The sequence below is a fragment of the Entelurus aequoreus genome, linkage group LG08 (assembly GCF_033978785.1).
Source record: "Entelurus aequoreus isolate RoL-2023_Sb linkage group LG08, RoL_Eaeq_v1.1, whole genome shotgun sequence".
NCBI lineage: Eukaryota > Metazoa > Chordata > Actinopteri > Syngnathiformes > Syngnathidae > Entelurus > Entelurus aequoreus.
In genome coordinates this window covers 57,280,021-57,292,720 of record NC_084738.1, presented here as the reverse complement: position 1 = coordinate 57,292,720, position 12,700 = coordinate 57,280,021, and the positions used below count along the sequence as shown (strand labels likewise).

The 12,700-nt window shown below is 39.4% G+C and overlaps 1 protein-coding gene across 1 annotated transcript in view; it reads right to left on the bottom strand.

The window, feature by feature from the left end:
- Positions 1–77: 77 nt before the first annotated feature.
- cbx1b (chromobox homolog 1b (HP1 beta homolog Drosophila)) overlaps positions 78–12,700 on the bottom strand; it is a 19,283-nt gene continuing 6,660 nt past the window's right edge. The window contains exons 4-7 of the mRNA XM_062056885.1: positions 9,500–9,659; positions 9,280–9,427; positions 552–646; positions 78–449 (exon numbers count right to left, since the gene is read on the bottom strand). Of these exons, the coding sequence (XP_061912869.1) occupies positions 308–449; positions 552–646; positions 9,280–9,427; positions 9,500–9,659 (545 nt within the window). The 3' untranslated portion in view covers positions 78–307. The remainder of the gene's footprint in view (positions 450–551; positions 647–9,279; positions 9,428–9,499; positions 9,660–12,700) is intronic.

Here is a 12,700-nt window from a genome sequence, read left to right as displayed (position 1 = left end):
CTTCTTCTTCTTCTTCTTCGTTACCCCGGTAACCGCCGATACTGCCATTGTGTTGCGGCGAAGCGTTGACGGCACAGTAACAAAAAGTGGTTTATTTTGTCCAAAAATGTCGGCGAAAACATGAAAAACACACCGAAGATCACAACGAGCAAGCAAAGGAGGTAAAAAGAAGAAGATGGCACAAAAGTAAAAGTTGGACCAAAGTGACGTGAGCTTACTTACACATTTCACCCTCACTAACACAATGCGGTCACATGACTAATCCCCCCAGAATCCAAAGTACAACCAAGATCAAAACATTTTTCTGTTAGTTTTTCTCATCTTTTTTCTCGTCTTCGCTGGGGTACGAGTGCCAGGTGAGCCGCTCCTCGTAGAAACAGATGACCACCTGCGGACACTTCACATTGGCCTCCTTCGCTGGCACCAGGTCCGCCTCGTCAGAGTTTTTCCTGCCACCACAGAAAAAAAAAAAAAAAACAAACAAAAAAAAACAGTCAGTCGGGGGTGCGGATGGACCTAAAAAAAAAAAAAAAGGTTTGTGGCATACGGACCACTTCATTAGGAACATGAGCTCTCCTGTCGAGTCCGTGGCGCCGATGATTCTCTCCGGGTCCAAACCTCGGGCAAAGCCTCTCAGCTTCTCTGTCTGAGGATCAGCACAACACCCGTCTTTTCACAAACATGTCTGCTTGAAAATGAAGATTTATTTGAAGGAATAACTTCTCTAAATAAACATAATGGAGTGGGCGATACGTCTGAAAACTATCACCATATCAGTGTTTTATATCGGTCGTTATCGATAATTATTGATGTTTTTTATTTCCAATGGAACATAAGGAGCAGGAGAAAATATATGTAACCTTCCTCTGATTATAATGCCCTCAGCTATCAAGGCAGAAAAGAAATGTCAACACAAGCATGGAAAACACTCGATGTAAAGAAAATAGTAAAACCACATTGAAGACTTAACAATAAGCTCTTCAAATGAAGAAATATGTAAGAAATGCTTCATAAGGTGTTAAAAAATAGTGCAAAGTGTGAAAATGTCAACTGCAGGGGCGCCGTTTCTGCAGGTTTAGTGCTATGAAATAACGGCCGTGTAAGATTAATTTGCCCTGTTATTTTTATTCAACTATGGAAATTGTTTAAACATTATTAATATATCGGTCGATATTGATAATTGACATTTTTTATGACGTATGGAAAATAAGGAGCAGGAGAAATAACCTTCCTCTGATTATAATCCCTCAGCTATCAAGGCAGAAAGGCAATGGCAACACAAGCATGGAAAACAATAAACAACGTAAACAAAATTGTAAAATCACATTGAAGACTTAACAATAAGCTCTTAAAAATGAAGGAATATGTAAGAAATGCTTCATAAAGTGTAAGAAAATAGTGCAACGTGTGAAAATCTAAACAGAGAAACCTGAGACAAACTATTTTCTGCAGTTTTAGTGCCAGGGAGGACTACAGCTGTGCTCTAAAGGGTGAGCTAGGGTGGTGTGGTATTAGCGGTCTTGCCTTGCATCATTTCCAGACCACCTTGGTCTGACTACGGTCCCTTTGAAAAAAATCCAAAACCTGTCCAGGTGACATTTCCTCTTTTATCCACAAATTCTTTATTTTGAGGTTCTCTTCTCACTGCGTGCAAAGAATCAACCATGAGTCAACCAAACTTGATAGTTGATACTATTGATTTCTAAGTGCCTTTGTTCATGTTTTTACATATATAGATATCGTTTGATCACCCAGTCGTGGTAGGAATGATCCAGATCAGCCCCAAAATGTCATCACTCGTTCCTTATCAGGGTTTTCTGCAGGTATCAACAAATATAATTGAATGAAACTCACAATAAATGGAAGGGCCATCTTCTACTGCAGATGGTTATAATATATAGTCAAATAAATACTCAATTGTCTGTGTAGACTAAATTGTAATGATAATGTTACAAAATTTACATTAACTGTGGCCAAATTAAACAATAATGTAATCATACATACATGTATATATAATAATACATTGTAAATTCCGGACTGTAAGCCGCTACTTTTTTGCTACCCTTTTGAAACTGTGCTGCTTGTTTACTGATTTTTCTTTGCTGACGGCCATAATGCTAATTTTCATTAAACCCATGCAAAGACACTAAGAAGGTGTGTTTGTGCTATGGCGCCATCTTTTGGACGAGTTCCTTCACTGCAGTTCTGTGGCGTGAATGTCTACAGCATTTCCTTCTGCTTTGTGCTGCGAACCGGAAATACAAGTGCCTTTCTGTCTTCTAGCCCGTCCGTAGCGTTACTACTCGTATGGATTCTTCACTCATCGCTCCAAGCAACGTCTAAGTTTTACAATGTAACTAAAACAATTGTTACTTACTAAAGTGTCCCATGTGTGCTGTCTGTAGGAGTCTTTTCATGCATATTTGTACGTGCTATTGTGATGTAATGAAGCTGGCGTCGCTAGCATTAGCTAATACGCTAACACCTTTACGAGTGTCTTGTGTTCTTTTTGTATTGTTTCAGTTTTGTAAATTCACCAAAATAACACTGTGGAGTTATTGAGTAGCTGATTGGAGAGCTAGCTTGCGCAGCTAGTGGGTCCATGACGATGACTTCTGTTTTGTTTGATCAGCCGTTTTACTGCCGAGCGACAGACACCGTTTGGAAACAATGAAGGTATGTAAATAAGCATTTACAAAATATTTCTGTGTAAATAACTAATTTCACAACGTAGATATCTGCGGCTTTTTTGTTACTGTGGTATTTTGTACCAGCGTAATTGAAAGGTCAACAACTTGATTATGCTAAATAGGTAAACAAACCCTCAATCTCTGTTGGCCAACATTTAAGTGCAGTTTTTCCGTAATTGGAAAAGCTTGGTTGTTGGGTTTGTTTTGTTGCCAGTTGCAATTGTGGGACATTTTACGGCATTTTATGAGAGATGATCTAATTTCACCTATTTGGGTAAAAAATATTTTTTGCAAACCAGTAATTATAATCTGCAAATGATGTGTTGTTGAGTATCGGTGCTGTCTAGAGCTCGGCACAGTAACCGTGTAATTCTCTTCCATATCAGTAGGTGGCAGCCGGTAGCTTATTGCTTTGTAGATGTCTGGAACAGCAGGAGGCAGCCTGCAGGTAAAAAGGTGTTTAATGCTTAAACCAAAAATAAACAAAAGGTGAGTGCCCCCAAGAAAAGGCATTGAAGCTTAGAGAAGGCTATGCAGAACGAAACTAAAACTGAACTGGCTACAAAGTAAACAAAAACAGAATGCTGGACGACAGCAAAGTCTTACTGTGGAGCAAAGACGGCGTCCACAAAGTACATCCGAACATGACATGACAATCAACAATGTCCCCACAAAGAAGGATAAAAACAACTGAAATATTCTTGATTGCTAAAACAAAGTAGAAATATCGCTCAAAGGAAGACATGAAACTGCTACAGTAAAATGCCAAAAAAAGAGAAAAAGCCACCAAAATAGGAGCGCAAGACAAGAACTAAAACACTACACACAGGAAAACAGCAAAAAACTCCACATAAGTCACGGTGTGATGTGACAGGTGGTGACAGTACACCTACTTTGAGACAAGAGCTATAGTGATGCATGGTTGATTATGCTTTAAAGTCATATCCAACAATTGCGACAACAACTTTTTACTGTCAACTGAGTTTCGTTTTTTTAATGATTTCTGCTGGTGGTGTGCCTCCGCATTTTTTCAACGCAAAAAATGTGCCTTGGCTCAAAAAAGGTTGAAAAACACTGCTCTATATATCGTATTTAATAGGGCTGCGAATCTTTGGGTGTCCCACGATTCGATTCAATATCGATTCTTGGGTCACGATTCGATTCAAAATCTTTTTTTTTTTTTCGATTCAACGCGATTCTCGATTCAAAAACGATATTTTCCGATTCAAAACGATTCTCTATTTATTTTCCGATTCAAAACGATTCTCTATTTATTCAATACATAGGATTTCAGCAGGATCTACCCCAGTCTGCTGACATGCAAGCGGAGTAGTAGATTTTTGTAAAAAGCTTTTATAATTGCAAAGGACAATGTTTTATCAACTGATTGCAATAATGTAAATTTGTTTTAACTATTAAATGAACTAAAAATATGACTTATTTTATCTTTGTGAAAATATTGGACACAGTGTGTTGTCAAGCTTATGAGATGCGATGCAAGTGTAAGCCACTGTGACACTATTGTTCTTTTTTTAAATTTTTTTTATAAATGTCTAATGATAATGTCAATGAGGGATTTTTAATCACTGCTATGTTGAAATTGTAACTAATATCGATACTGTTGTTGATAATATTCATTTTTGTTTCACTACTTTTGGTTTGTTCTGTGTCGTGTTTGTGTCTCCTGTTGGAAGCATATCCACATTTAAGTGTTACTTCTTTCTAAAAACTCCTATAGTCATATTTACATCAGCTAATGTCTCGTGTGGTACAAAGTGCTTGGATTCGAGTGTCCTTGGTTAGAGTCAGAGCGCTGTCTTTGTTGAGACTGCCATTACATTCCTAAGATACGGAGCACAGCTAGACTGGGGAAACAGCAGGTGGGGGGGGGGGGGGGGGGGGGGGGGGGGCAGGAGAAGGAGGAAGTAGACAGAAGTTCCGGGGTTTTGGTAGACCGATCTGGACCGGGCTAGGGAACGCTTGGGTGCTGGGTTGGTCTCAGGTTTGTCCTCTAAGCTTTGAGAATAAACTACAAAATACCAACTATTGCCTGGAGATTGAATATAAACATCAGCGTATTGCCATAAAAAGAATCTGGGAGAGACTAGCAATTTGAATTCCCCATTGGAGGAATGCTGGTCGACGCAACAATTTGGGGGCTCGTCCGGGATGGCACGCTGTTGATTGATGACTTCTTGCAATCTTCTGGACAGACTCAATTGGCCAATTCAAGGTAAGCAGAACCTTTCTTTTTAGATAAAATCTGCGTTAGGAGTCTGTCCTGAAGTCTGTAAGTCAAACACTGTTTTTTAATCCCAGGCACAGATTGGTGATTTTGATAGATTGATTGCATTTTTGCAGAGCCTGCCATTGCATTAAAATTGTAAATAAGTGGTCAATTCAGGCCACTGTGTCTCGATTACCGTGACGGGCAGTTTCATTGACGAGTGAACTAATAGTTGGGTGTAGCTTACCCTGGGAATTTGGTCGTCCCTTAATGAGTACGGGTTGCAAGATCCCAGTGACGATAATAGGGCACTGAAACGTACGGAAAAGGCTGGAGGCCATTTGTAAAAGGTACAATAAAGACTCCCGGGTTAGAAGATCCCAGTGCGATAAGGGCACTAGAATTAAGAAAATATAGACACATGGCCTTGGAGTGTGAAAAACAGAAATGTGATGGCAGCGGGGGAGGAATGTGATTAATCATTACTGTGTAATGATCAATTGAATGGACGGTTGTCGACAATGGAACTAGCAGGTAGAGAAAAAAAAAAGAGAAAAAAAAAAGGAGAACGTTCCTTGAAAGGGTTAAGAGGGAGTTTACAATACTCGAAAAGTCGTGAACTCAAACGTCTGGTAAAATAAAATAAAAAAAAATAAAAAAAAGTAACTGGAAGTTTTATGGTAAAGTGAAACGCAGAGAGTGTGCTGCTGAGTGTGAGTGTGTGTGAGCGGGAGTGCTTACGCATGCTCGTGTGTGTGTGTGCTGCTGAGTGTGAGTGTGTGTGAGCGGGAGTGCTTACGCGTGCTCGTGTGTGTGTGTGCTGCTGAGTGTGAGTGTGTGTGTGCGAGTGCTTACGCGTGCTCGTGTGTGTGTGTGCTGCTGAGTGTGAGTGTGTGTGAGCGGGAGTGCTTACGCGTGCTCGTGTGTGTGCGTGCTGCTGAGTGTGAGTGTGTGGGAGTGCTTACGCGTGCTTGTGTGTGTGCGTGCTGCTGAGTGTGTGTGTGTGTGTGTGTGCGCTGGTGAAAATGGAACACTCAGGGAGAGAATTTAAGAGTTTGGCGTACTATAAAAGTAAACGGGGATTACGTGGAAAAACGAAATGCAGCACAAGAAACGATGATTAATGACAGAATGAACTGATTGGTTTTTTGTCTGCCGCGCATGCGCAAGACAATTCAAACGACCCGCCCAGACTTTGACTAGGACACCGCCCCCTACTCCAGTGACAAGAGAAGGAGGTATTAACACGCCCCCTCTAAGATTAATCCTGCCTCCGAAAATTAACCCCTTGTACACGTCTGACCATTTTCTCCGGCAGACATTTTTGACACATGACATTAACACTTTGGACATACTACAATATAAGTCTCTTGCCGATGCATACATGAAAGCCATTGTTGACCTTGCTTTCCCACCTGTACCTCCGGGAGGGAACCTTTGGCCAAACACTTTGGACAAAGTTAACCCTGATATACAAGGTGCCAAAAACAATATATGGCAGGACATTTTATTCATCCCATGCAAAATAGGGCTAATGACAGAGCAACAAGGAAACGACTACTTAAATTACAGATCGCTGAAGATAAAAGGTTAAAAGAACCAAAAGGTCAAAGATCAGCTAGGGTATATTCAGCAGTGGGTGACCTTGCTTTTGAGTTCCAACAGGTGGAGGAAAGAATCCTCAAGAGACGTGCGGTTGGACTCGGGTGGTGGACAACACGATGCTTCAAAGCCGGTCTGGGGTAGACACAGTTTCGGCTGTGACCAGCCTGGTCACTGGAGTCGTGACTGTCCGAACATTTCCGAACAGGAAAGGTTCCGTCGTGCCAACAAACGAACACGAAGGCGTGTAAGAGGACGCCCACATCAGGAGCCGCAGCAGGAAGTACCGACAGGACCCCTGCTGGACATGAGTGTCAACGGACAATTTTATCAGCCACCCATTCGATTCTGAATGCAGAGGTACCAAAAAAACTGTGTGCTTCCTCTTTAAAGGTCGAAGGCTTCGCTGGGGTCACAAGAAGGTTACCTGTCACCAAACCACTTCCGGTTCAGATTGCTGGACCTCCTTTACAGACTGTAACCTGACATTCAAATCGCAAAGAAGGAACATTCCTGGTGTTACCTGACGGCTGAACCACCCAGCTGCGACACCACTACCAAGACTACTCCATGAGCTCATACCACAGCCTGAAACAACAGGAATGGCTGACATCCAACTGCTCTAACGGTGAAAACCCTGACTGGCTGAGATGCTTCCGTGTGTTCTGCCACCCGAGTCGCCATATGTTATGATTATTTATATATGTTGGAACTCAAGGTGTGGCTGCTCATGTTGACCTATCTTTGCAACAGCTAGCATGGTATAAGATGGACACAATAGTGTCCCACATTGTTCCCTTACTCTCTGTCTCGCCTACAAAACCAAAGAACTTAGGTCCAATGATAAGACACGGCGTAGCTGCCAAACACTACACCGACACCCAAATACCACATTTTCAAAAGATTAGGTTTAGCCCATAATGATGTTAAACACATTACTATGGGCTGCACTTTAGACACCTGTAGGCTACGAGGAGCTAGCAGCTACACAACAGCTGAGCTAAAACGACACATTACACATTTAAGCATATCAAATAATTATAGTTGCTCATTACATACACATAGTCGTCAAGACAGAAGTCTGATAGAAAGTATTCAGTAACAAACGTGTCTGCATCATTCAACTTTCTACAACATGAGCTTGACTTAATGAATTATTGGGGCCACCAGGTGTGGTAAAATTTCAAAATACTATTGCTAAAGCATTCGCCACAAGGGTAGTATTTTTCTAGTATTGGTGACAATATAAATATAAGCATACTTGTTACTTTCACCATATTGAATAAGTTACATAAAAGCTAGGGTTTAGTTGAGTTTGAGTTATTTGTGATATTGCTAAGGGGTCCCCTACCCTAACAACACCCCCCAGTGGACCATAGAGGCTAAAGAGACAATCATTGACCTCAAACATGACCTGTCCTCCGCTACTTGAGTATTAGCTGACCTTTTTCTTAGATGTTTCTGAAAGTGAGAGTATGACTAACACAGTCCTTTTTTCAGAAACAGAAGGGGGTGAGTGAGGGTGGATACAGACTCCTTGGAACAAAATCGACAATCATCCGACTCTGACACATTCCATAGTTTCCATAGTGGGTAAGAAGTTATAACTAATTTTAATTTGAAAATAACGATTTTACACATCGATAGTAGTTTAATAGATCAAATTTAGAATATGGAGGAGGTGAGGGTGAACCATGTATAGTCTTTGATTTCACTGATATGATCAATACGGTACAAGGGAAAAGGTACGTACTGACTTGTGTTGACAATCACAGTGGTTGGCCGGAAGCAACAACAACCTCAAAAGAGGATGCAATATCAGTAATTAAATGACTTGTGAATGACCTAGTACCCCGACATGGTTTCCCCAAAAAGATTAGGTGAGACAACGGCAACCATTAAAAAAAAAAATATACTCACTTAGCCTTGGTCGAAAAGGCTTTCGGACTAGAACACAGGTTTGGGGTACCATCCTGAGTCCCAAGGTAAGGTTGAAAGGATGGACCAGAACATCAAAAACTAATTGGCTAAAATCTGTGCACAGACCAAATTTAATTGAATTGACATGTTGCAATTAGTGTTAATGATCATTCGAAGGTCCGTGAATAAAACTGTTTTACCGCCCTTTGAGTTTTTCACCCTATGAGCTGCATACAGGTCAGCCATTCACAGGACCAGCAGCCCCCCATGGAAGGAGGACTCAGCGTAAAACCAAAATGGTATTTTACACAAAAAATTGCAGAATTTGTTTGCCATAAAAAGAATCTGGGAGAGACTAGCAATTTGAATTCCCCATTGGAGGAATGCTGGTCGACGCAACACTCCTCAATTGCTCTGTTTATTGCAGTTCTGAGTGTTGCTGGGTCGGGTTTGGTTTTGGAATTGGATTACATTGTTATGGTATTGCTGTATATTGTTTTGTTGGATTGATTAATTAAAAATAAATAAATGAATAAAAAATAAATAAAAAATCAATCGATTTTTTTTAAAATGAGAATCGATTCTGAATCGCACAACGTGAGAATCGCGGTTCGAATTCGAATCGATTTTTTCCCACACCCCCAATATTGAATGTTTTTAACGCCATGTAAGGCCTTAATTTTCTAAAATATCTACTTAATTACTTTTTAATGACCCGCGGAAATCCTGCTTGTCCCGTTTTTTCTGACATGTCATGAAGGTTTCATCAAAACAACTGTTGGAGTTGTGTTGCCAACTAACAGACAAACAAACCCCCTGGCGGAGGCAGCGTGGACTCACGTCATCTTTCTTCCTCTTCGACTTGCTCTCCTCGCCGTCTCCGTCCGCCTTCCTCTTCCCTTCGTGCGCAGACTTCTGGGACTGCAGGAACTCGGCGATGAGGTCGGGACAGTCCAGGTTGTCCTCGGGCTCCCACGTGTTGTCTTCGCTGCGGACACGTGGCATCGGTTCGTTTTGGACAGAGGAAAGACGTTTGGGAATGTTGCGGAGTGGCGCTCACTTGGAGAAGCCTTTCCACTTGAGGAGGTACTCCACTCTCCCTTTCACCACCCGCCGATTCAGGACCTTTTCCACCACGTACTCCTCCTCCTCTTCCTCCTCCTCCGCTACGTCCTCCGCCTTCTTGTCCTTCTTCTCCACGGCCGCTATTTTGTTCTCTGCTAGATAAGACACAGCGCTGGTGAGACGAATGAAATGTTGCGCTCGTCGACACAGATGAATGAGCAAAAGTATCCGCACTTTGATATCAACACACAAAACGTACATCAATACCTGCTTTTTCAGTATCGTCAGGACAAAATATCAAACGCTTTTTCCTCAGCAAGTCACGTTTATTACGGTTGTCCCTCCCTCATAAACTAATGATAGCAGAAAAGATCCACTTTGTAGCTATATTTAGCGAGTAGAGCTACATAGAGGTGTATCTTGTGTCAAATACAAGCAATCATTAAAGAGTGTAGATCCGCCACCACAAGCCCAGGTAGTGTGCATTATCAGCACAGCGAGCAGGCCAACTTTGAACACCACTGCTTCACTTCTTCCACCAGGAAGGCAAAGTGGCCTAGGGGACATTCTTTTTTTTTTTATGGCACTTTGCAGAAATTAAATCAACAAATAAATTATGTAAAAAAGACAGTGTAGTTAAAAATGCTAAAATGTCAATACTATTAAGGATTCTAAAATATGTGTTGTCCTTTTTATTAGCCTATTTCATTACAAATGACGTGATGATGTCACACTGTTTATTTTACAATGTAAAATATTGTTATTGATGATCATATTTATAAGCACAGTATGGTGTGTTGTGATATACTGGAGGTGTTAGAACTAGGGCTGCAACCATTAATGCAATGATATAAAAAAAAAAGAAGCTTTGATTTATATTTTATTGCTTCGATTAATCGATGAATGGGTGTAACTAATACACGTTTATCAAATCTGGACAACAAAGGAAGGTAGAGTTGAATAGAAGGTAAAATAAGGTAAATAAAGGGTATTATATGTGAATTGTAAATAATTAAGGCAAAAAAATCGAAGGTAAATAAAAGGTAAAATAAGGAATATGGAAGGTAAAAGAAGGTAAAATAAACTGAATAGGTGGTAAAAATTGTCAAATACAAAAGGTAAAAAACGATAGAACAAGGTAGAAAACGGTCAAAAAAGGTACATAAAAGGTAAAATACACTAAATATAAGGTAAAAAATGTCAAAGACGAAATACAAAAGGTAAAAAACGATAGAACGAGGTAAAAAAACGATAGAACAAGGTCAAAAACGGTCAAAAAAGGTACATAAAAGGTAAACTAACTAAATAGTAGGTAAAATATTTCAAAGACGAAATACAAAAGGTAAAAGACAATAGAACAAGGTAAAAAACGGTCAAAAAAAGTACATCAAAGGTAAATTAAAGGTAAAATAAACTAAATATGAGGTAAAAAATGTCAAAGACGAAATACAAAAGGTAAAAAACGATAGAACAAGGTAAAAAATGATAGAACAAAGTAGAAAACGGTCAAAAAAGGTACATCAAAGGTAAATAAAAGGTAAACTAAAGTAAATAGTAGGTAAAATATTTCAAAGACGAAATACAAAAGGTAAAAAACGATAGAACAAAGTAAAAACATTGTCAAAAAAGGTACATTGAAGGTAAATAAAAGGTAAAATAAACTGAATAGTAGGTAAAAAATGTCAGACGAAATATAAAAGGTAAAAAAAATAGAACAGGATAAAAAAAAATTGTCAAAAAAGGTACGTTGAAGGTAAAAGAAGGAAATAAATGGTAAGATAAGGTAAATAGTAGGTAAAGGAAGGTAGATAGAAGGCAAAAACAAAAAATTAAAGGTAAATAAAAGATAAAGTAGATAAAAGAAGGTAAATAGAAGGCAAAAACAATCAAATAAGGTAAATAGGAGGTAAATAAAAGGTAAAATAAGGAATATAAACGGTAAAAGAAAACAAAACAACGTAAAAGACAGTCAAATAAAAAAAAAAGGTAAAATAAGTTTAACAAGGTATAAGAAGGTAAAATATGTTTAATTGAAGGTTAAAACAAAGGTAAATAAAAAGGAATATAAGAAGGTAAAAGAAGGTAAAACAGGTAAATAGAAGATAAATAAAAGGTAGAATGAGTTAAATGTAATTTTAAATTAAAGGTACAATAAGTTAAATGGAAGGCAAATAAAAGGTAAAATAAGAAATATAGAGAGTAAAACAAGGTAGAAGACGATCAAAGATGTAAATAAGATTATGGCAAGTATAATCTTTGTTTATTTGAACTATTTTGAAATATCCATTGAGGTTATAAAGTGTGTTTTGTCCGATTACGCGATTGTTTGAACAAACTAATGGATAGATTCCTCCTTTACTAAAATAATTGATAGCTGGAGCCCTAAATGGAACACTGCTGTACTTTTGTCAACATATGATTTAGCTCACAGTGTAGACTCCTGTAGTGCTTCTCCAAGTGTGGTACGCCAAAGAATCACTTAAGTGTTCCAACACAATGTCACTGTTCGAACTGTGTGGCCCAAAATATAAAATATACTTGGTCATTAAAAGCTCTGCCTTGTTTTTAGTGAATATTTTGGTGAGGTGACAAGAATTGAAGTTGAACAAATCCTTCCACAAAAAGGAGTACGTAAAAACAATTGTGACACCAGCGCTGAAGAGACAACCGAGCTATCTAAAGGGCGGCGCAATCTCTAAAATGGTCGCTCGTCTCTCATGCTTTTCTCCAACTTGGTTGCCTCCGCAGGAATCGAAACTGAAAGTTAACTTGACATGTGTACCAAGCACACGCACGTTCTCCTCCACTTTCCCTCTAGGCTGCTACTTCCTGGCACCATTAAACTAGAGAAAATAATACAAGTGCGTGAGAGTGCAGAGATAACAAAACATTGTGTGCGTGTCTCTTCTGGCAGAACTAAGGCCAAAGATAGTGAGTTCTAAGGCGTTCTTATTCCGACGAAAGGAGGGAAAATTATGGAAGTATAGTTGTAGCAAAAGTATTTGCAAATGCGTTGTCTCAATCTGTGTGTCTGTAATCCAATTAATAAAACTGTGTTTTAATTTGTGTGTCTGTATCTCAACCTGTGTGTAATCACATCCGTGTGTGTGTTTTAATTTGTGTGCCTGTATCTCAATCTGTGTGTGTGTGTAATCAGATCCCGGTGTGTGTATTTATTTGTGTGTCTGTATCTCTA